Source organism: Pezoporus flaviventris, unplaced genomic scaffold, assembly GCF_033815535.1.
Source record: "Pezoporus flaviventris isolate CSIRO_AGI_PZ_B2104156 unplaced genomic scaffold, CSIRO_AGI_Pfla_v1 ptg000001l, whole genome shotgun sequence".
NCBI lineage: Eukaryota > Metazoa > Chordata > Aves > Psittaciformes > Psittacidae > Pezoporus > Pezoporus flaviventris.
Window position 1 is genome coordinate 50568970 of NW_026892549.1, and position 24300 is coordinate 50593269.

The following is a 24300-nucleotide window of genomic DNA, read 5'->3' on the forward strand; positions in this document are numbered from 1 at the left end:
AGGTTGGTGGAGCTTTGCTTGCTATACACAGCAGCCTATGAGAATATTAAAGGTCAGTTCAATGGATGCAGGATGTATTTGTATATTGTCTGTTGCATAGATGCCCTATGTTACACTGCCGAAGCTTCACCAATATCCAGCTACATCAGTGAAAAGAGTATTGCCTACCCATCACGTACAAAGCCCCCCCCACATGGTAGATATGGTCCTCTCACTGGCTTGATCTCCCCCTCCGCATCCCTGTACCTTTGGCTTTTCCATGTACTTATTTAGTGTTTCTAGATGAGACTTTTTTTCCTGGTGCATGTTGACATTCTCTGATGACAGATCATGTTAATCTTCATAGAGTAGCAATACCAACAATGTTACACAACACTATCCTTCACCAGACTAAGACATACTGTACTAAACCTCTTATCTCATCAGAAGAGTTTCAAACATGCATCATCCCTGCCCCTGTGCCACTTTTTGTAGTCATTCCCTGAATGGGAGAGCAGAAAGGTACCAACTCACTGAGCAGCAGTCACAAAGAGCAAACAGCCCATGCCAGAAGATCTTCCCCGAGAGCAAGATGCAACTACACACCAGCCATCAGCCAGGATTTGGTGGCTTGCCCCTAACTGCGTCATTTACTGACTGCACTACGTTGCTCACTGCTGCTCCTGGTACAGACTAAACTAGTGTAGGGCAAGGATCTGTAAAAGAATGGCGCCTGAGTTTGCTGGACATAATCAGAGGACACTGGATAACCTTTGATGACAACTAAAAGCAGCTGGTGAAGACACTCTGAATTTGATTAATACTTTGATGAGAAAAAAAGTGCTAGATTCAGAAATAAATACTTTGAAAAAGGTTTTGACATTTTCTAAAACTTGGTTTTATTCCCTTGAATTTTCCAGGAAGGGCACACACAATAGGTTTTAGACACCCATCCTTACCTTCGTTGTCTCTCTTCGGAACCAAAGCAGAGATTTCTTTCAAATGCTCTTAAAATTAGCCTCTGAGAATCCTCTGCAGATGACCATCATCCTCCACAAAGAAAGTGTCAAAGGCCACCAGCTAGCTCTTCCACATGCTTTTCACCGCTGCTGGTGAAACCTCTCTTCCCACTGTTTGGAAATTCCCACGTTTTAATGCACCTGGAAAAGGCTCCCAAAAGGTGTAGCTTGCCCTTTAAAAGCAAAAACCTTTCAAACATAAAAATAATTACATGGATTTCACAGGAAGTGACACCAGTAATATGCTTTTAAATAGACACATGCAAGGCATCAGGCAAAAATATCGAGATCAGAAACTAACTAATCCTGAAGAGCCATTTTTTATAGAAAAGGCAGAGGAAAGAAGGAGACACAGAAAGACAGCCGTGGTCTGGATAATATTGGAGAGAACATAAAGAAGGGACAGAATTAACCTTTTTTATAAGTAATTGCAAGTTGTAAAGCAAAGGAAACCAGCCAGTTGAGAGCAATTTCAGTGAGACAGGGATTTCAACACTTGAAACACTTTGGCTATCCTTTAAAAGCAGAAGAGGAGGAAGGGACATGCCTGGTGTCAGGAGATGAGGGTGAGATGGAGCTGTGATACCGCCACAACCACATCGAGCCTTCCAGCTTCAGAAGGACCATGCTCCAAATGGGAAAGATTTCATTACAGGATGTAAGCCCTCAAGACAACAATCAGTAAATGCATTCTAAACAGGGTTATTTGAAAGGCAATCAAAATTTTGCAAGAGGAAAATTATTTGGGAAGCTGGAAAGCAAAAGAATTCTTTAAAGTCCTACAACCTGGTATTTCATGTGCTCTTACATTCACTCCTTAATTCTTTAAACATTACCACATTTAGCAGCTGGAGAAGATGTGGAAATATTTGCTGAAGGTATTCAGTAGAGAAAACTTGATTACTTTCTTTTCAGTTTGAATATTAACTTCTCAAATCACCCAACAACTCACCACAAACCTCCTGCATCATCCCTGTGGCACATCCTTTGAGTGCAACTTGGCCAGAAGCTTTTTGGTTTTTCCTTTTTTCTTTTATAAACTACTTCATTTATATTAAAACCCACACTCTTACAGCTCAAGATGGAGAGCTCTCCTAAACGCAGGATCTGCACAAATGCAGATGCGGCAAATGACATAGAGAGGATTTCAGGTGGACAGCGACACTCTGCTCTGTCTGCCTGGTCTTCTTGAACTTCATTGCAGCCACAGAAGGTGCAGACCTGCTGTCTGGGCCAATACTGTTGAATCTGGGAAAATAAACAGCTTTAAAGCATGCTGCTTCTTTAGATTGTGCTACCTTGAATTTACATGCTGCTACACTACACAAAACTGGATCAATGTGATGATAAACAGGAGGGAAATGTTTATTAGCATTTAAAAAAGACAGAGAAGATGGGAAAAGTGCTATGTTTTAAGGCAGAATTTAGCTTGATTTTCCTCCCTTACACTTCCCGTTCCACTGGGTTCTGTCCAAGAGCCAAAGATATTTTTCTGAGTCCCTTGAATGGTATTTTTCATCACAAGTCAGCTAAAGAAGCCAGTATTTCTGTTCATATTAGTTCTTGGAGTCACATGTAGCTAATTTACACCATTCAGATGTTTTGCTTTCTGTGCATGAGGGTAAAAAGCTAAATAGCTTTGAGAATAATACTACAGTATCTTGCTTGCCTTAACCCATTGGGGTATCCTCAGATACCAAGAGATTATTCAGAAACAAACTTGACACTGTAAAGCAATAAACTGCAGAATAGTTGCAATGATGCCTAGTGCTAGGAAACATATTAGAGCTATTAGTGAACTCTGAGGTTGCGCAAATTTATTTAGCATTAAGGAACCAGGTTTTTTCTGTTGTTCTTTAAAATGTACTACTTTTTAGGATGCACTTTACTAAAGCACAAAACCAATTGAATTTCAATGGATGTTTGGGGTTTTTTGGCCCTATAGGTTTTATAAAAGGGAGATTATCTGGAGAAAAAAAAACATAAAGTCTTGATGCTCCATTTCTTCAATCACAGCTTTTCCTTTCCATGGTCTTCCTTGCTCCCATTCAGTACTGGATTTGTGGCTACCACTCCTAGCAAACAACACAAGAAGCTGGAAAGCAAGATTCTGTGGAGAAAACAAGCTCAGAGAAAAAGCCGTCTCCAGATGAAGATGGATTTTCCCAACCCTTCTTTCAGCAACCTGCAATGATGTCAGAAGATTCAGAGTGGAAAATTCTTTGGGTTTGAGGAGTTTTTCTTTGAGAGATGTTGTCCTTTTAACAATAGGTCTGCACTACCAAAAACTCCTATGGTGAAGAAAACTCTAAGACAAATGAGATGCCCACATACTCCCCTGTGCCCTAAATCCCCAAGCTCCCCAACATACTCCTGTTCTAAGGGATGAAGAGATGATCTCCATTCACAGGGGAAGCTGTGAAACCTTGGACCTAACTACAGCTGGTGTTGTGCAGACAGGGATAGGCTCAGGTTCCACTAATCTGTATGAGAGATTTTTGTCAATTTATGCAAGCAGTGGGTATGCAATCGGGGTGAGAGCCAGTTGAAAAGTTATGGTACAGCAGCTGGTCGGTTTGGAGGGCTAATTATGGGGTGGAGTCTTACACATCTGGATCATCACTTCACATCCATCTCAGCTGCATACTAACAACAAAGTCATTACTCTTTGATAGTTCCTTGCTGACAGACATGAAATGGCTCTGCAGGTCCAGACCTGCAGAGTAGTGCACTGGTCTCCTCCTTGAAGTGCCCCATATGACAGGGACTAAGTGATCTTTCTGTTGGCAGCAAGAACAGAGATCTCAGGGCTGATTTGCTTGGGAACACATCCAGATTTGATGCACAGCAAGAGGCCAGCCTGGAAGAAAGCTATTCCACTAGCTTCCCTGTTACACCACTGCTGAGGCCACCAAGAGAACAGAAAATTCTTCCACAATCTTGTTCAAACACATTTGACAAGGCAAAGCACAATGGATTTCAGCAAAGGATCATTAATGACAGAGTGCACCCAGTGCAAATGCTTCACCATCCTTTCTCACAGCAGGAGTAACCTTTACGTGGCTGCAACCCTGACTTGTGGTTACTCTCCAATTGATCTCCGGAAAGTCTGGCAACACAGCCTGGAGCCTGTGGACAGAGTCAAGCCTTAGTAATTTAAGATCCACAACCTAAAAAAAAAAACTAAGGTATTTGCAGGGAAATACATACACTTGCTTCACCATTGCAGCAGCCCCTCAGTGCATTGGGAGCAGGCAGTGGGAAACCCTCTGAGGTGACAGCCGGAGGAGGTACACAGCACCAGGGTGAGTTACAGACTGCTGCAGGGCACAAGCAAGAGGTCATCTGAAACACTGAACAGCATCATGCGTTCAGTTCTGCAGCCAATACATGTAAATAACTGCTGGTGAACTGTGCTCGGGTTAAAGACTAAGTTCATCCTGCTCATGGCTTTGATGTGAGCGTGGGTTCACTGCCTGTAACCTAGAGCATGACAGCATGCCAGGAAGCGGGGCTGAAATCCTCAGTGCTTGCTGCGTAAACAAACTAATTTGCAGCCTGACATTTTAGCCGTGTCCTGTGTATATGACTTTCTGCCTATTCAATACTTCTGAATGAAAACACTTAATAGCCGTGCAGTAATAAATAAGGTATTAATACCATGTGCCACGGATGCTCGGTACCTGATTTAACCTTCTTTTTTTCTCCTAACCTCAATAGGGGCTCTGAAAATATGCAAGTTTTTTATAACTAATACGTGTTTTCAATCACTGAGAATAATTACTGTCAAGAACAGACAGCTAGCAGCATGCATAGGCCATATATATGGCAGCAAGGGGAAAGTGCAGGAAAAAGAGAGAGAACAAGAGAGAGGATACCGTCAAATAACCAAATCCTTCTGGCCTAGATTTCTGGTTTTCACATGCAAGAATAACTAGTTTTCAACCTATTCCTATGTAAAGGGGAAGTAAATCTGGAGGTCTGGGATGCACCCCCATTTTTTGGAGACTCTCCAACCCCAGCTCTCCCTTGGCGGGCTGAGGGACTGGCTTCTCTCTAGAGCTCTACCTGGTCACATCAGATGCAGCTTTCACAACAAACTGGCTGGTCCATGCTTCAGTCCCAGCTTGGTTTTTATCCATTTGATTTCACCAGATCCCCATTTACCCAATTCACACAACTTACCAGATGTTTGGTGGTTTGCCTTTCCTCCCTTCTTCTTCCACTGCCTTAATACAGGCACGCTAGAGGGCACCTGAGGATAAAAAGGATAGGGAAACTCGAGAGTGCTGCAGTGGGCAAATGCTGTCACTGAGGCCAGCTGGCCCATGACAGGTCCCATTGGACTATTTCTCACTTTGTTATCGTGCTCAGCCCCACAAACCTCGCCTTGACCAGCTACTCAGAGAAGAGCTCTGGGATGCACACCCAGCGCCTGCTGTTCTTTCATCCTTTTCATGCCATCTTGTCCCATCATCACTGTTCATCAGAAACAGTAACTCAGGTTGACATCATTCCAACCAGAGACGGAAGCTATTGAATTATCTAAGGACAAACCTAAATACTAGCTTTTAAAGGATAACTGATCTACTAAAAGCAAGTATTGTTTTGGACATGCCATGTCATATTTATCACACTTGGTTTTGCATTGCACTGTTATCTCCTGCAATGTCATTTGAACAACATGAAGTCGCATGGCACAACATGACAGATGCCTCAGCAATCAGGGAAAGACACTCTCTAGATTCCAGGTCCATTATAGCTCATCCCAAATGAAAGATTCAAGGGACACAAAGGACGGTGTGCCTGCAGACTGAAAGTGACTCGAGTCTCCCCAATTATCTGCAGAAAACAAATCTTCTCAATTCACCTGCATTTCACATAATTAATGCTCTACTTGCTAATCATATGGGTTAAATATGATTTCATTATCTTCTTCTTCTAAACAATCTGATTACAAAGCTCTTCTTTCAGCTTTTTACTAATAATAACAATCACAGGGAACATGCCAGATAGAGGCAGGCTTCTTTTTAGTGATCATAATCCCTGATTTACTGCTGGAAAATCTCACCTGCATTAGGAAGAGGTACCAGCTTGAGCAATCATCATAGAGCAACATGACAACACTGCCAGTCTTCACAGGAGCAGACTGTCCTCGTCCTTTCCAAGAAGGTTGCTCTCTTAGATGTTCCTCGAGAAATTTCAAAAGACAATAAATCATCTAGCACATATTGTAATAAAAAGTATCCTGGAAGAAGAAGCATCCATGTGTATTCAGCTGCAAACTATTAAAAGCTTTCTAGGTTTTACTGTCTTTTAGTGGAGGAGGAAAGAGAAAGCAGACAGGTGATCTCTGCCTTTCACTGAAAACTACTTCCCCTTTTCTCCACAAATATAAAAACATTAAAGGTAGAAGCAGCTCTGTTTCTATATATAGTTTCTGATCTGAAATTGGGGAAAAACTCCAGCATTTTCTTCCGAAGAAGCTGGCACCTTTGGAGGAAATTTAAAATGTTGGTGAACATTTTAATCACACTTCCTAAAAACCCATCTTCCAGTCTTGTTTCATCAAAATCAACCAGAAAAAAACCTTCCCTTGAGCTCTGGTTCCCTGCTCCCTGTGACCTTGCAGATCCTCACACCCACTACAAAGGCTTGGCTGCAGGAGCAGGTCTCAAGGATGAAGCTGTTCCTCTGCTCCAGAAGCAGAACTAGTTCCCAGTGGGTAATCGCTGCCCATCCTGCAGATCCTGCCATTTTTCATGTCCCTTTAATATCACCTCTGTATCTTTTTATATCCTGACACTAATGGACTTGCTCATCCTGCTCTGTGCCCCACATATTCACTAGATGAATACAATACATTGGCAACTCTGGTCTGACTGGCCATATGCTGTTCAATTTGCATCTGCTGGTATCCTGACCTCACTTTTTTTCAAGCTAAAAAGTCCAACTGAGCGGCTGAAATATCCTCCTTTATCTGAAGCTAAGGAAACTATTCCTCACCCTTTCACAAAACTTAATTTGCTTTTCAAATAGAAAAAAAAAAAAAAGTAGTTTATTATTATTATGCTCCTCAAATGTCTGAGGAAATACACAGAGAATGCCTGGCACATACGGTATTTTTATGTGGCTTATTTTTTTTCCTTGTCTACAAGTCTGTGCAGAATTATTACTCCTTGGCACACAGCGAAAAGGAAGTCTCCTGTGCATAACATGATTTAGTCTGGACAATAAAGTGGAAGTGGATTTCTTCGTTGCATATTAAGTTCTGCTGGATACCGTTTGCACAAGAGAGCAGAACTGCAGTTTCGTGCTCTTCTATGATGATACATTTCCCATCAGACTGTCTCATCTCGCTCTTCCCCAAAATATTAAAATTACTCCCAGGAGTGACTCTCCAAATTTCCCACTCTCACATATTAGCTCTCCAAAGCCAGTTACTCATGTTTGCAGGGAGTTGCCAGCTAGGAGCCAGGCCATGTGGGGTTCCCTCCTTCAGGGAGCAGGCTGGATGGCCACTGGGACAAGCAAAGCCTTTGCAGGTGGGTATGATGCCCCGTTCCCCTCAGGAACAGTGTAGCAACAGAGGATGGTCTCTGCCTGCAGCATCCTCCAGCCACTGCCTCACCCACAGCCGCTTCCCAAAGGGTCATGTTGCCAGTGCACTGAGGATGCTGATGCTGCATCCTTCCTCTTCAGCTCCCTATCCACCAACTTCCCACCCTCCCTAAGAGCCTTCACACTGCACAGATCCCAATCCACCTTGTACACAGGTGGTGGGTTTCCAGTTGCTCACCTCATGCTAAATATTCTGTGTACCCACCATGCTGTGTGCAGCCTCCTGCATTGTCTCCCTCATCCTGGAAGCTGTGAAGCAGTAAAAGATTTCTCCTCCTCAGCCCAGTGCTTGCTCCTATACACAAAACATCACATCACGTCTGAGATGCTGATACCTTCTCGAAATGTACTAGTAACTACTGGTAAAGGAGAGGCTCTCCATAATCCATTGCACTTAATTGCATCTATCAGCCAGGGTTGGGTTTAGTAGTATTTGTCCAAACTGGTTGCTCAGTGCCAAAGACAACGCAGTAAATCAGTCACTGTTTCTCTAATCCATTATCTTTCTTCTCTAACATTTTTACAGCACACCACAAATTGGGTGCTGCCGGTGAGACTGGCTCATAACACACATAAAGTTTTGTTTTAATAAAACATCAAAAGGCAACACTAAGGATTGATGGATTAATTTCTCTGTGATGTGTCAGTGGAAGGAGCAGTCTATGGCCAAGGGGGAGGAATGCCTTCTGCTGGGACAAACCCCATCAGCATTTCTAGCCTCACTGCCCAACAACACAAAACTTACTACACATGTTTAACAAATCAGGCAGTCCAGCCTCTGCTTCCCCAGAAGCTTTTGGCTGGTTTCAAACCACCCCAGCTGCAAGGCAGAGGTTCTGATGGTATGACAAACATCACTGCGGCAAAAGGAGCAGACCAACAGGATGGAAAGGTTACTGTGACCCAGAACTAGCCCTCAGAGTAACCCTCCAGCAAGAGGCAATCAAGAGCCTTCATTTGCTGGGAGCAGATACCCGGTCCTGGTGCCAGTACTGGCAGCATCACTTCTTCCCATCCCATGCCTATTATTTCTTCTCCTCTGTCCCCCTGGAACAGACATCAGCCCCCCAAGGCACCTGCCTTCCCTTGCTGGGCTTTCCTCCTATGCTCTTCTCATTAACTAGCTCTTTACCTAGCTGCATGTCCACAGTTAGATGGCCTCACACCACATCTTTAAAGTCAGTGGGAGCTCGGACATGAAATCCAATAAGCTGAGGATGACCTGTATGGTCCCTGCCGTTCTTCTTTTCCCTATTAATTCCCCTCTCCTTCTTTTCCTGTCATATTGTTTTACCTATTACTCCATGCCTAATAAATTATGAGTAATGCTCCAGCATCAAACATTTCTTATCCTGAGCACCATGTGACTAATGAATGAGTTAACCTTCAATTTCTGTCCATATAATTCACGCACATTAATTTTACATGAAAAGAACTCTTGACTTATATCGGATGACCATGATAAAGCTAATCTCTCTAATGCTGCTTCTTTCTAAATAAACGTAAAATGTTTTCCTTTAGAAAGTTTCTCACTGGTAAAACCAGCACTGAACTTGGCAAAAACACTCCTCTGATACCCTGCCGAACTAATGAATAGAAGTAAATAACAGCCAAACCTGCATAAAAGGTCTCGGATTTCTCCAAGCGCTTGCGGCTCCACCAGCATTACATGATTGTTACAAACAGGACAGGTAATCAGAGCTGACAGCTGGTGTCAAAATCCACAGCTGGAATTTAGCAGTGGGTTGGGAGAGGTACCAGTTTGGGGCCATCTTATTCCTGGTTTCATCTGTGCTCCTTTCCCTATGGCATTGCCTCCGAGCTATAACCCCAGTCACAGAGGGAGCATAGGGACAACATGCACCTTCTGAGCCTTTGGGATCCCAAAGAAACCTCTGCAGTGGGTGCTGATGGGCCTTGCAGCCACATCAACACTGCTGTTCCTGCCTTGGCTTTGCCAGGTGAGGGGACTAACAGGGAAACTGTACTTTGGATTTTGTGCTGGCTGCCATGGGGTAGTCCAGGTTTCCCTAGGATGCACAGGGCTGGGAGTTTTAAACACTCCAGACTTGCAGAACCTTTGGAGAAGGCTCATAACAGGAGTCAGGAGAGTGTTCACTTAGATTAAAAACACAGCTTACCTATCTCCTCCTTTATGCATATGTGCCATGTATACACTGATGCGGAAAGGCTCGGGGAGACAGGCTCCAAAGTGCAAACTAGAGATGGGATGGACAGCCAGCTCGTCCAGCAGCCGGGACCATGGCCAGGCCAGGGTTTTGCCACAGCTCCTCAAACCTGAAGAAAAATTAATGTGGAACAAATTGATCTCTCCCCTGCATCACCATGGCCAAGGCCAGCATCTCACATACACACACAGCAGCATGAGCTGCTTCTGCTATAAACTGTGACTGCTTTAAACTCCTTGCCCGGGTTGCAAGGTCCCAGCCAAAACCAAGGGAGAGAACAAGGAAGCAAGATACCAAGAGCGGCGGACACCGGCAGCCCTCTGGAAACAGGAATGTCATAGGAAGGGCGTGTCAGGTAGTGCTGCTGGGGAGAGCCCTTGGAAACAGAAGGGGTTTGTTTAGTTTGCTCCTTTAAAATACGTCCACTCCTTTCTGAGCCTGCATATTTCACAGTCTTGGCATACTTTCCTTGCTGACAACTCTGGCAGACTCAATGATTTTTGTTCTTTTCCTAAGTGAACGCACTCACCAAATGCATTTTACAAGCTCCTACAACTTGAGGAATAGAAATTGTAGCCTGACAAAAATCCAAGGACCAAAAACGGTAATATTGCAGAACATTCAGGGGCTCAAAAATGCAGAGCTTGGCATGGGTAACACATCTGCATTGTTTTTCAGCCATTAATTTTTATTCCTTTTCATGGTAAAATGATTAAATGACTTTGTACAAAAAAAAAAGGGGTGAGGATCACAGCTATTTGGACTCCAAATAGATGCTTTTAATCTACAGGATTTCAGGAAAACCATGGAGGAATTATATATACCCAAACATTAGGAAATAATATATTTCAGCTACCCAAGCATTAGAATTCTATACACTCATGTATTAGAAACATCTGTGTTTCAGCAAAAAATCCTGTTACCAGGCAAACATCAAGAACAGAAGATAAAAAGAAACTGGCTGGGTTTGGGAATGTCAGTACACAGATGAGCAACCCAAGTCTGCGAAACTCTGTAATATTTTCCAGGATGGTAACAGCTCTGGATCAGACCTGGGAACAGTTATGTATTATTCTAAATGAACAGCTTGTCATTTCTTCATGCCAAGCTTTGTAATAGCCTGAGAACACTGTCCCTCCGCTGCCACACCCAGTTCATCCCTATTTCCACAAAACAGCTGTTCTGACCCTATGATTTTTCACCAAAGAAGAGAAGCTGCAGCTGCCCCATCCCTGGCAGTGCTCAAGGCCAGGTTGTACAGGGCTTGGAGCAACCTGGTCTAGTGGAAGGTGCCCCTGCCCATGGCAGGGGGTTGAACTGAATGAGCTAGAGAATCCAGTCTGGGCAACCAGAGTGCCTAGCTGAACTCCACGCCAAGGGCAGTGAAAATCTCCTGGCACTCCATCCAAAAAACAAGCACTCCATGCAACACCAGACTGGGCTTTGGGGTTTGTTGTTTGTTGGGTTTGTTGTTTGCTGTTTTTTTTTATTATAATAAGAATAGAATAGTTCTAATCTGAAATAGTAATAGTAATAATAATAAGGAGGAGGAGTCTGGTGTTGCATGGGGTTCTTACTTGGTGAAAGGAGTGCCTGGAGATTTGTTTCACCACATGCGAATATAAGTGTGCAAATTATTATTACAATCATTATAGAATCATAGAACAGTTTGGATTGGAAGGGACCTTCAAACCTTATCCAGTCCAACCCCCCTGCAATGAGCAGGGATATCTCCAACTAGGCCAGGTTGTCCAGAACCACATCCAGCCTGGCTTGAATGTCTCCAGGATGGTGCATCCACCACCTCTCTGAGCAGCTTGTGCCAGGATTTTACCACCCTGATTGTAAAGAATTTCTTCCTCACATCCAGCCTGAATCTCCCCTCTTTCAGTTTAAACCCATCACCCCCATCCTATTACAACATGCCCTCTCCCCATCTTTCTTATAAGCCCCTTTTAAGTACTGAAAGTATATATGCCTAAAATTATATTAATATTTTATAACCACAACTATGGTAATATTATGTTAATATATTAGCATGCTTTGGCCCGTTAATGTTAATTTATTATCATAATCGCTATGTTTTATATAGTAACTACTTATTTTTTTTTAATTTTCATTATTATTAAACTCCTTCCGATTCAACGAGACAGGCTTTAAATTTCCAAGAACTCCCCCGGACCATCAGCACCACGAATCTCAACTCCTCCTCCCACAACCACATTCCGCGGTATCTCCTGCCATCTACTGATGCTTGCGAGAAGGAGAAGACAGCATTTTGCCAAGTGTGGGGCTAGAATCCCCCCCTTTGCTGTTCAAATACACGGGGGGGGACGGGATGCTGGGAGGCACCGGGAGCCCGGCCCCGATCCCGGAGACCGCTCGGGGCGGGCCGGGATCGGGGCCGGGCTCTGCCCGAAACCTCCCCTAGGGAGGGGAAGGCGCAGCCCTTAAGAGCGGCAGCGGTTTCGGCCGTCCCATCCCGGCGCGAAGATGGGGGAAGCAGCGGGAGGCAGCGCGGTGCCTCCGCTACCGCCGTCGGAGGCGGTCGGGGGGCAAGTGAATGCCCTGACCGTGCTGGCCTTGCTGGAGAAGCTGGTGTCGATGCTGGAAGCGGTGGAAGGGCAGCAGCGGCAGATGGAGCAGAGGCAGCGGGGTTTGGAAGGGGCGGTGCGGGGTATTCAGGGGGACCTGGGGAAACTGTGCCGCAGCCACGGGGCGACAGGGGAAGCGGTGGAGAAGCTGCTGGAGAAGTCGCGGAAGGTGTGCGCTCATACCCGCGCCGTGCGGGAGCGGCTGGAGAGGCAGTGCGACCAGGTGCGGCGCCTGGAGCAGCATCACGCACAGCTCCTCCGGCGGGACCGCTTCAAGGTGCTCATCTTCCAGGTGAGACACTGCCCCCCGGCCACACTGGAAAAGACCACTGCTGCTAACTCCTAGCACGCTTAGGGAAAGAGGAAAGAGTTGCTTTTCATTCTGGCCAAACCTGGGGAAAGAGCTGACTTCTTACTAACTCTTAAACTCGGCAAAAGAGCCGTCTTCTTCCTAACTTCGGAAAAGTCCTTTTAATCTTGGCAAACTTTGGGAGAGTCCGCTTTAATTCTCAGCAAGTTTAGGCGAAACACCCACTTTTACTCTTAGCAAACTCAGGGGGAAAGCCTGTTTTGCTAACTCCTAGTGAACCTGGGGAAGGAACTGTCTTTTTTGCTAACTCTTGGGGAGTTTGGGGAGGGAAAGCTCTTTCTTAGTTAACTTTTTGCAAACTTTGTGAAAGAGCCTTTTAACTCTTGGCAAACTTGGAGAAAGAGCTGTCTTCTACTATCTGCTATTGGACCTGAGGAAAGAGATCTTGTTTTGCTAACTTGTAGTAAACTTGGGAAAAGCGCCACCTTTTATTCTCAACAAATCCGGGGAAAGAGCCATCTTTTACTAACTCTTAGCATATGTGGGAAGGAACTGTTTTGTCGTGGGGTTTGGAGTTTTTAAGTAAACTTTAAGAAAGGGCTTTGTTTTCCTTTTAATTAGCAAACTTGAGACAAGAGCACATAACTTTTACCAGTGCCCCTAAAAACTGCCACTGCATCTGCCCTCTGGATGAGGAGAGGGGAAGTGCTGCAGCTCCCTGTCACGCTCAGCCTCACATCCTGCTTTCTTCCTCAAGCTGTTGCAGCCCATTCAGGGATGAGCTAAAAATCCAGCTAAAAACTCAGCTTCCTGGGATTCCACCCAGCGATAGCAGCAGTTTGCATATTTTCCCCTTTTTAAGGAATGGCCTGGACAGAACATGGCGTGAGCTTTAACTAAACAGGACGCGACTTTCACATCTTTGACAAAGAGAAAAGGAGAAGCCATACCTCCACAACACCCTGAGGGAAGAAAGGAAAGGAAATGCAGGGCTGGAATAGCCCCAGCTCAGGCATGTCACCACCTCATAACACTAAACTTGTTGGCTGGGTGTTACATGTGTCAGTCACTAACTCCCCTCTTTGTGTTGTTGCGTGTTATGTCTATTTAAACAACCCCAAAACAACAGAGCAGTGCCTGATTTTCAAAGCTGGCAGGCCTGGTTAGTGCAGAGGTGCTTCCCTCAGAAAGGAAGCCCCCACCTCTTGCTTATTGTTCTCCCAAACTGCAGTCCTGGCTTGCCAAGCCAGAAGAGGAGGAGCTGTGGCATGTACCGAGCGTGGTAGTTTCCATCCCAGAAGGAATGTAGAAATGATTCCAGGAACTGGTAAACTAAAAGACACATGTTCCCTGTACTTCTGCAAGGACCGTATGATCCATTACTGTAAGCCAGATACTGCCATCTCCCAGGCCCTGCTAGCTGGCTCCCACCTCCAGGTTCTAGACCTAGACCCTGAACACTTCCCACGGGGAGGGTGCATCAGTGTGGCCTGGGGGAAGGCAATTCTATTGCATTTATGCTACCTCCAAGCATGAGAATTAAGGCCTTGCCATAGCAACTACAGCGTCTTCCTCCACAGAACTAATATTTGAGCCTTTTAAAATGACATAATGTGGAGCATGAAGCTAAAAACACAGCTGTGTGTGTGCAGTACAGGTCTTGTTACCTCTGTTAGGGATCCCCATTGCTGCTGCCTAGTGGCAGTAATTCACAGGCACTGGGTGAAGTTACAGTAAAGCTCACCAAGAAGAGTTTGGAGGGTAAAGCAAGCAGTGTCCTGACAGGGGAGGGCTGGCTTTGCTTGCTTCCTGACACTGAACAGTATTGAAAAGCTAAGGCTTATTTAAACCTCCAAGCCTTTCCTTGGAGTCCTAAATACTGAGTCATAACTTCACAAACCCAAAGCAAACGACACAGGTCTGTGTCTCAGAACAACAGCTAAAGAAAATCCACTGCTGCTCCACCACCAATCACTAGGCTGGTACCTTCGGACAGCAGGTCCTTCATTGCTTTTACAAGGATTTAGTTGACTTTGTTCCTGTCTATATTGGAAAATACATTGCCATGCTGTGCAGAGATGAGCATAACCAATCCCAAACTGATGGAGATCAGGAACATAAGCCTTGGAAAAGAAACACTGCAGTTAAATTCAGTTAAAAGATCAGCTGTCAACTGGGAATTGCTCCTGGCACTGCCCTGCTGCTGGCTGGAAAAGCTGGGTGGCCAAAAGAGCTTCCCAGGGCATGGGAGGAGCTGGGATTTTCCACTGGGGAAGCAGCCACACCTGGAGGGATGGTGGGTGCTTGCCAGGCCATGCCCACACGTCTGCTGCCAGCACAGGCTGCACCTTACCTGTGTGCCCACCTCCATGGCATCGCCCTGTGGGGTCTCTTACAAGCTGGAGGTGGGATGACCTAGTAGCAAACAGGGCTACTGCCTTGCTAGGATAACTAGGATACAGAGGGAAAAGCAGAAGGCTGGCTGGGTTTCTCTCCTGCCCTGAGCAGGAATCCATGGAAAAACAATTGCAGGAAGGAGACGTCTCAACAATGAAGCCGTACTGATGCCAGATTTCTGTAAAAACAAAAGGGAAATCTGGATGTAGGAGACTTCAGCTGGGGGGGTTCTTCTTTTCCACTGAAAAAAAATCCCCAAACCAATCCCAAACTTCACACTGCATTTTTCTCATTAGAACCCATTTTTCCAGTTTAGGAAGACAGCTTGGCATGAAAACAAAAATGCACGTTTGTGATTCAGTTCTGCGTTTATCATCTACCTCATACTCTCTGATTCTTGGTGGGGGCACTGAGCATAGCCAAAACACATGACTGAGCTCCAGCTCTGCGTTTTATGAAGCTATGTTGCTGCTCGCCAACATCAGCTTTCCCTCAGCGTACACACTGAGAATGAACTGCATTGAGAAAAGGTCACCTATTTACATATTTGCCATTAAAATGCACTTAGTTTTCTCTCCCCTAAACTGTCTGTATTGTTCCTATTTTGCATAGATTTATTTAATTGGTGACATATTTTAAGGGTGCTCCATTCCCAGCATTTGGGGATGCAAAAGTTATTACAGATGCCACAAGTGACACAGCGATTCAGCAAAACACTGAAGTGACTGTTTTAAAAATCCTTGTTAAGCTTTGGCATTGTTCCCCTCTATTTTGTTCCTGCCATGTGACCAGCTTTTGGTTCTGGTTTGGTGGGGGCTTTATTTGCCTTTTTTTTTAGCTGCAAAAGCAAAACACAAGATAAAAAAGGCTCATGTTTAATTTGAAAATTAAAATCTCATATTTACTGATAAATAGGACAGATTAAATAAGTCAAAATTATAGCATGGGGTCAAGTACACTGATACTTGAGTCCCTTTCAGATGCTGCTCGTGGTAAATGCTTCAAACTGAAAGGAAGCAGGAGAAGGGCACAGAAAAGCAGCTACTTGATTGTATCTTGTTGTTTGGGTCACGGTAATAATCTTTCAAATAAGCAACTTCAAACTCAGAAATGCACAAGTGAGGGAAGCAGAAGAATTATAGGCTGGTAATGCTATCATCTCACTGCTAAATGTCCCACTGGGGCCTTGCAGGGAGAGTATTCTTATATTGATTAATGACAAAAATACCTTGTACGGCTCTTAGGACTCAATTCAGTTGTGCTGCAGGAGGTCAAGGGGAAAGTGCAACCCCTGCTCAGCCTGTACAGGATGTGCAAATAGGCACCTAGCAAGTTCCCCCTCCTTGACCACAGCCCCAGCCTGCTCCCTGCCCTCATCCCTTCCTGTGGTGACATCCAGGTTTGAAAAGCCTGTCCAAAGGAAAGTAGGTGGAAGTATTGCTGTTTTTAGAAGGATTTGTCATCTTTTTAGCTATTTTGTGTAGCAAAACAACTTTTAGACTGGCAATTATGTAGGCATATAACAGCATCTACAAAGTGCAGAGGCGCCTAGACCACTGTAAGCATTGGGAAATGCCATCTTGTTTTTTTGAAGGCCATGGCCTCTCACAACAAATCCAACAAAAATCGAAACCAAAGCACACCAATTGCCCTTATGTAGCATCAGAAATGCAGCCCTCCTGAATAAATTAACTACCTGCTCAATCAGTTTTATAGTACACCATTATGGATCTTATCTTCTCCCCTGGTAAAAGATAGGGATAAGATTATGACCTATAGAAAGCTCCAGAGAACGGCTGATCAAAGCCACAGGGAAGGCACTGATTTTAACTGTGCTGGTATTACTAGTATTAGCAAGACTTGTTTTACACAAAGAATTGAACCATTCTATTTGTCTCCTACATGGAAAAATTAAATTCAGAGGAGGTAGCTACCTACAGTCAAGCTGATGTGAGAAAATGCAAGTGCTGTTTTTGAACTCGGATGTGGAAAATAAAAAGATGTAATGCTTTCTCAGAATTTTAGGTTAGATCAAGAAGAAAAGATCAAAGTTCTACTTTTTTGGCACAGAAAATAGTTATGCAGTTTGTAACAGCTGGCATTTTTCAGTGTATTGTTCTAGCCTTCCTAAATGAGATACCAGACTGCTTGAAAAATGCATCAAAACAAAACATAGCTGTCATATAAACTTGTTAGACCAAAAAGTTACCAATATCCCACTTAGAATATGTTATCAGTAACCACATTTGAAATAGAAATGTCTGTGCCATTAGAGCACTCCTACCATACCACCTTTGTATTTCCAAAACACTTAATTTATTTTCATTTGCATTTTAATAGTACCTGTGATCCTAAGGTCTCTTAGAAATGTGAGACAGGAGAGCATGTCATTCACATTTTACAAGAGATGCCCAGAGACTTATGTTTTCCAGAGCCATGCAGGAGGCTTAGAGAAGTGATTTCTTGACTGACTGATAGCTAAAGACTACCTAGAAACTGCTTTTAATTGAATCATTAGCTCATTATGTAGTATACCTTCATTTTTTTTTTCTCTATAAATACGGATCACTTGACAGTCTCCCTTCTACTCAGCCACAAATTTGATAAAAAAAGAAATAAGATCTATGTCCATATTCTTCTAGAGACTGCATGCAGTACTTTGGTTTAATGTGAATACTGCAGACACAGAGCTAAACTGACCTTGAGAAGAGCCACACAGGTCCATCTCTGGCTTAGGCTGTACTGTGATCCATCTCATACAACACCACTTTCCTAGATTAAATACTTTAAAAGCTACAATTCATCTTTAGTCATTAAAATCGGAGTTCTCTATGCCATTCAGACACTTACACCTGAATGTTCAGCTGTTTAAAACTATGTGATTACCTAGGTTTGGAAAGAATGCACAAGACACGTAAATTATGCTTCATGCTGAGTTGTCATGCTCTGGGGAATAATTTTACACTGCACCCACTCATGTAATCCATATTTCATTAACTGCAGTGGAGAGAAAATATAAATATTTGTACTGCAGCTACTGCTGCTTTCACTTAAAGCTTGTGCAGGTTTCCTTTGTTTTGTTACCTTGGTCATTGTCACTGATAGTTGCAATAATGTTACAGGTGTTGGGAGAGGAGGGATGGCTCTATTAGATGTTCCACTGGAGGCAAAGGGCTTGGAAAAGCTTTGTCTGTGCCAGTGACTGTGGCTGAGGCTGCTGGTCCAGGAAGCTGTGTAGAAACCATAGAAGTAAAGCACATACGAACTGTAAAACTGCCAAATTGCCATCCATACTTTTTGTTTTACAAGAGATACTCGTCAACACACTTAAATCACAGTATATATGATTATATACTGTGTATGTATGGTATAAAATGATTCTGCCTGGCCACATGCATATTCTTGAGTTCCAGAAGCCAGGACTATTTTGTTTCTAAAAGCATTCTTACAGAGTGTCAACAGCAAATTTAACCCAAGACACTGTTCTCTCCAGTGATCACAACTGCATGCTCAGTCCTGAAATAATGAGCATGAGCTACGAAGTGTATGTGGCCTTTCTTCCCCTTAACTGTACACTCAGGGCCACTAGGGACAGATGTGAGACTATTACAACCATTTCACTCAGAACTTACTGTTTTTCGTATCTAAAGATAAATGGGAAGGGGGGAGGTGAGAAAATCCTTCCAATCCATGCAGCTAAGTGATACTGCATGCACTCTGAGAGTGATAAAAAAGATAATGAATGGAGACTATGCAGACCTAAGGCACAACAATTCCAAGAGGAAAAGGGAGCATGCAAGGAGTCTCATTTTCTTTGCAGGGCAGATGTCTGCAAATCCTACCACAGAACAGTGTGTTCATTGTGCTGCCTCTGAACTGCTCAGGGTTGCAGAGCTTCAGCCACAGAGGTCCTTCATTAAGAGTTGCAGCTTCTGCCCTCATTCAGCCTGGTTTGTTTTCAGACATCTTCTCTCTTTCCATGCCCTCTCTTGGTTTTGTTTCTAAACAGCAAACACTTTCGTGCTAGCTAGAAGTGACTAGTGTTTCCTATGTAGTATAATATCTGTTTATTTTGTGTGCCATAAACATCTTTTTCAAGGAGTTCTGTCCATATTTTTAATATTTACCAACCAGATTTATTAACTTTTTTTCCCGTAAATAGCCGTAAAATGGCAAATACTCTAAACATCATGGACTGCACGGCTTCTCAGTATCAACAATATGTTTTTAACAGCAACATACATTCTGCTGTAACACAATGAAAGTGCTAACTGCATTTGCCATCTAAGGTACCTGTTAGATGCAACTAACATCTCTGCAGAGATAGTGCCAGTCCTTGGCTAAAGAAGGTGAAACCTGTGGGGTTACATGACTTCTGTAGGTCTATGTAGAGTCTGCAGTACAATCTCCTTAGCCACGTCTTCCTCTTCCCCAGGGATGGGTGAACAAACTTTACATCTGAACTTGTATTAAAGAGTATCTAACTTAAATGACAAGGAACAGGATTCCCATTCTGTACACATTCCAACTCGCTCTGAAAGAGAAATCTCACAGCTCAGCGTTCATTAGTCTTTAACTTTACGAGATAATGGTTCAGTGGGCTTTGAGTGGTTTGTTACCAGTTAAATATACTGAGACAAGAAGAAATGTTCAGCAGTCTTCATCTCATTAGGGTGTGTGGGGTAATTGTTGAGGGTTGTGCTTTGTTTATTAATTTAGTGTCCTGTGAACTATGAAACTCAAATATTGTCAATTCTTTCAGGAGGAAAATGAGATCCCTGCCAGTGTTTTTGCAAAAGAGCCTGTTCCCAGCATTACAGAAGGAAAAGAAGAACCTGTGGATGAGAACAAAACACTGGAAGAAACCTTGCAAACAGTGGAGTTGCACTCGGATGATGAAATGTTTCACGAAGAAGATGATTTGGATGACAGTGCAGAGGAGAAAACAGAAGAATCAAGAGCTGAGAAACTTAAAAGATCCAGCCTTAAGAAGGTAGACAGCCTCAAGAAAGCATTTTCTCGCCAAAACATTGAGAAGAAGATGAACAAGATCAGCACAAAGATCGTCTCCCCTGAACGGAGAGAAAAGATCAAGAAATCGCTTACTGTACATCATCAAAAGTCCTCTTCTTCAAAGAGTTCAGGTTTCAAAGTATCACCCCTCATGTTCAACGTGAAGAAAGTCCGTGAAGGAGAAAGCCCCGCTGAAGCTGAGGACAGACCAACAGAAACTGCAAGCAATGACCAAGGTGAGAATGAGGATGAAGTGTCATTCGCCAGCATGCACTCAGATATGACCCCTACCACCTCACTGACTGAGGAGGGCAAAGCAGTAGCCGATTCTCTAGAGAAGGAAGCAAGAATGGAAGGGAATGCCATGATGAACAACAACATCGAGCTGTCCATTGTTGAAGATGATGAAGAGTATGGGGTGCCTCTACAAGTTTCTAGCCAGAAACTCTACGATGAAAGAAACAACCCAGTCGGTGCAGAAATGGAACAATCTGATGAAGAAACGACCCAAGCAGCTGTCCTGCAGATAGACCAAACGACATAATCAATCTGAGCCTTCTTTCTCCTTCCAGATACACATGGTTTTACTTGGGCGAGTAACTGGTTTCTGCTACACAGGCGATAGTAGGGATTCAGTTTCTTCCATCCTTTTCTCTGCAGTGGTAACTATTGCATTGTTTTGGAATGCAGAGTGAACAAGGTCAATGACACAGGCTGCAACATGCTCTGTTTTAGGCCAAATCACTGGTGTTTATTAAGTTAGAGATGCTGCCAGCTGGTGTAAGAGACTGGCAGGAAAAGAGTATGCGTAGTAGAAGCAAGCTGGTCAGCTGGCTTTCTTATAGTTGGGTCAGAGGAATGCGTGGAGAGTAGACAAAACCCAAACATTTCTGTTTTTCTTCTTTCTAAGTATTTTACAGCACTGTGAGTATTTTTGCATGCAAATTTAGAAATACCAATGAGGACATTTGATTTCGGTTTCCTTGCTATGCTCCATGAATACTAACAGCCTCAGTAACCGTGCATACATGTATAGTTTGTTTGGGGCTTTGCTCCATGATGCTGTAAGACTAAAAGAGCAGAGTGCTTAGAAGCCGAGAAGTTGGTTCCATCCATTTCAGTAGGGGAAAGGTTTTTACCAATAGTCTCTTGCTATTTCACTTAGAAGAAATGACTGTGTTTAGGTGGAAATGAAAAGTTGTTTTTCAATCTACCAGAGTTATGGAAGTACACTAGTGACAAGCATGAATGTATGATCAGTTACTGTACCTCTGCGGGATCAGAAATTGAAAAGGAAAAAAAAACAATCGAAGGGATTTGATGGAAACGTGGAGATAGTTGAAGAAAGTATGTGATGCTATATATGAAATATATAAAAAGCAAAAAGAAACTCCCCACAATATTAAATCTATACACCTAGCTTAAAGAATATATACTCAGATAACACTAATTCTTAGTTTTTATAGCGATATACTATCAGACTTTGCACATGCACAACTTCGTATCTCGGAGTATTTTGAAAATAGCATAATTTATCTTTTTACAAATTATTTCCTATATAGAGCTATATTTACACAGAAGAGTTAGATAATTACAGGGATGTAAGGAAAACTTTTTCCAAAAGGTGAAACACTCACTTAGGCATGTCTAAAGGGAACAATGTGTTACAGACTGAACTTCATGGCAGGGATGAGTTTACATAAGGATGAGTCTGCAAAGCCACAGGATTTGATTCTCTGCTAATAACTTTCATCAAAGCCACCTACCTGCTATCAGAATTACAAGTCTGTCATTTTTCAGAATTAATTGAAAATGAGAGGTTACAGGGTAGCTTGTTTGCTATGAATGTTCATTCCTGTCACTTAACAAAACATAAGGGGGAAAGGGAGGAAAGGGAAGCACAATACCCACAACAGTTACCTTACATCCTTGGTTGTTTATGCAGTGGATTATTTTTTATTTTTTATATACATATAAAACTCTACTGATACTTAACATTGCACTATGAGGTTGCTTCATTCAACTTGTATTTAGAATCACAAATTACAGGGGAAATAAAAACTACAGCAAAAATACCATTATGAAATGATTAGCAGGTATTACTCCACAGGGTTAATATCTGTAACCAGTAAATCACACTGGAACTTAGTCACTAAGAGCTTAGTGTAGGTGAGTATTATTAAGAGTTAAGCTCTTAAGTGTGTGGTATCATATAGGTGATACTGTTTGTGAGAGAAATCTTGGCATAACTCGTGCAGCTATATTTTTATTTTGTATTAACTACAATGGATTTCCATCATTTTTACTTGTAACTAACTACAACTATGACAAATAAAAGCATAACATAAAACAGCCACGTCAGTCTTTGGAGAAAGCAGTCTGAGAAGTTGGGAAAGATGAAATTTAAAGGTCAAGCATTTATTACTTCAGTTCATGTCCCTGTTGTACCTATACCATTTTCTCTCTCATCCTGTCCTGTACCTGTACCATTTTCCTTCTCATTCTCTGCTGTTCTTTACCACCACAAATACCAGTGCTTTGCTTTCTAGACGCTTGTCAGCTCTCTAACCTGTCTGAACGTAGTCAGGCACTTTCCAAATCTGCTAGTTCCATCTGCATTTTTTATTAGACTGCAGCACGCTTTTAATACTTTAAATAGTCCCAAAAAGCGTATTTATACTGAAGTGTATATTCTGTTTATGCACACAGATAAACTCATGTCTTCTAGAGTGCCACAAAGTCTATAGCAGGCTTAATTTTACTGACAGACCAAAGAATGCATGTTTAACCTTTATGTAACAGCTGTCAACTTCCCACAGCCACCAAGTGCTAACCAGGAACCCCAGCATCATGTTTACATTTTGCTTTCAGATAGGCCTGGTTTGTTTGTCCTGCTAAGCTTTCATTCAAACAATACCCTTGGCCATGCTTTACCCAGTTTTAGAGACGCTGAAATGAATCCCATGCGCAGTGTTGTAAGAGCATTACAGTGCTATCCAGAAAAAACACTGGAAATGCAGATACTGAGCATCTGTGAGAATTAATTCAAATACCCACTTCAGGATACACTACACACACCACCATCAGTTGAAGGGCTAGAATTAAATTTTTTCTCCATCATGATCATAACATTTACAAGGACGTGCGGGCCTGTAATTCTAACAAACATAAGAGAGCACATTTTCCAAGAGAAAAAAGATATTAACTCATGAACGTCTGCTTTTGTGCTATCTTACAAACCAGAGAAGAAGCTGAAAGGATCCTGAGAAGTCCCCCAAGCTGTTTCTTCCACTCTCCTTCCATTCTTCCACTAGAAACATTAGTCTTGCAAAACTTAGTGTTTGAGGGAGGAGACAGACTGCAGCACCAGCAGCACTGTATTCTTTCAAGTATCTGAAGCATGTGCCTGGATCTTGTCAGGCTGGCAGATGTCAAGCATATGCAGGGGTATTCCATGCTTGTGCTGACAGGTTTGTCTACATAATTACTGGTTAAAAAAACAGCTTGTTTACTCTTCTTGACACGATAACATGGGTACAGCGCCTGCCTGCGCGCTTCACTCATACCATTGCTCCTTAGAAGACCCAACCTGTTGGCTGCTGCAGGGATTCAGAATTTGACCTCCACTGGAATCAGCGGGATCTCTGCACAAAGAAAGAAGGTGTGATAAAGTCCTGAAGGTATAAATATTTAAACCAGCAGCACTTGGTGGCTGCTGATACTTCCATTTTCAATGCCAGAAAACCAGCTGACATTTCTGTCCCCTTTTAGGGGAAAAGGGCACGCAGCATCGAGTTGACCCCCACGTGCTAATCCCTGAGCCAGCTTCTCTGTGAAAAGACACAGACAAGGGCTTTCTGAAACATATCGCCGTCTAATAAGAGTACAGTGAAAGCCCCCATACAGGCCTGACTGAAGCACATTGATAATTAAAGAGAAAGAAGAAAGTGAAGAAAAGGACCAGAAGGTAAAATATACCTGTTTGCCCTTTACACTGATGCAAGGAAACCCTTTTGTTGTTATAGGCTGTAATGCCAAACAGTTGTGCAGCTGATGACTTATAGTCACACACTTAAAAGAGGTAAATTTGGAAGAATTAGCGAAGTAATGGCAATTGGATAGAGGGCAAACTGTTCACCAAGGTACCACTCCAACCCTGAAAGTCAATGAAAAGCTTT

General features: G+C 43.1%; 1 protein-coding gene and 1 long non-coding RNA gene across 3 annotated transcripts; one reads left to right on the forward strand and one right to left on the reverse strand.

The window, feature by feature from the left end:
* Positions 1-12247: 12247 nt before the first annotated feature.
* On the forward strand, positions 12248-22474 carry CAVIN2 (caveolae associated protein 2). The gene is made up of 2 exons (XM_061457267.1): positions 12248-12694; positions 19872-22474. The coding sequence occupies exons 1-2, from the start codon at positions 12302-12304 to the stop codon at positions 20664-20666; spliced, it is 1188 nt and encodes a 395-aa protein (XP_061313251.1). The 5' UTR covers positions 12248-12301; the 3' UTR covers positions 20667-22474.
* On the reverse strand, positions 12636-17376 carry LOC133271348 (uncharacterized). Of its 2 annotated transcripts, XR_009744098.1 has the most exons (4): positions 16338-17376; positions 15066-15287; positions 14699-14835; positions 12636-12752 (listed from the first exon to the last, which is right to left on the reverse strand). It is a non-coding gene; the product is annotated as an uncharacterized LOC133271348 (long non-coding RNA). The 2 variants fall into 2 exon arrangements; XR_009744097.1 differs by lacking the exon at positions 12636-12752 and having other exon boundaries at positions 13998-14835.
* Positions 22475-24300: the final 1826 nt, after the last annotated feature.

Coding starts and splice junctions, on each gene's coding strand:
- CAVIN2 (XM_061457267.1), top strand. CDS start 12,302: ATGGGGGAAGCAGCGGGAGGCAGCGCGGTGCCTCCGCTACCGCCGTCG. Junction 12,695..19,871: donor TCAAGGTGCTCATCTTCCAG/GTGAGACACTGC, acceptor CAATTCTTTCAG/GAGGAAAATGAGATCCCTGC.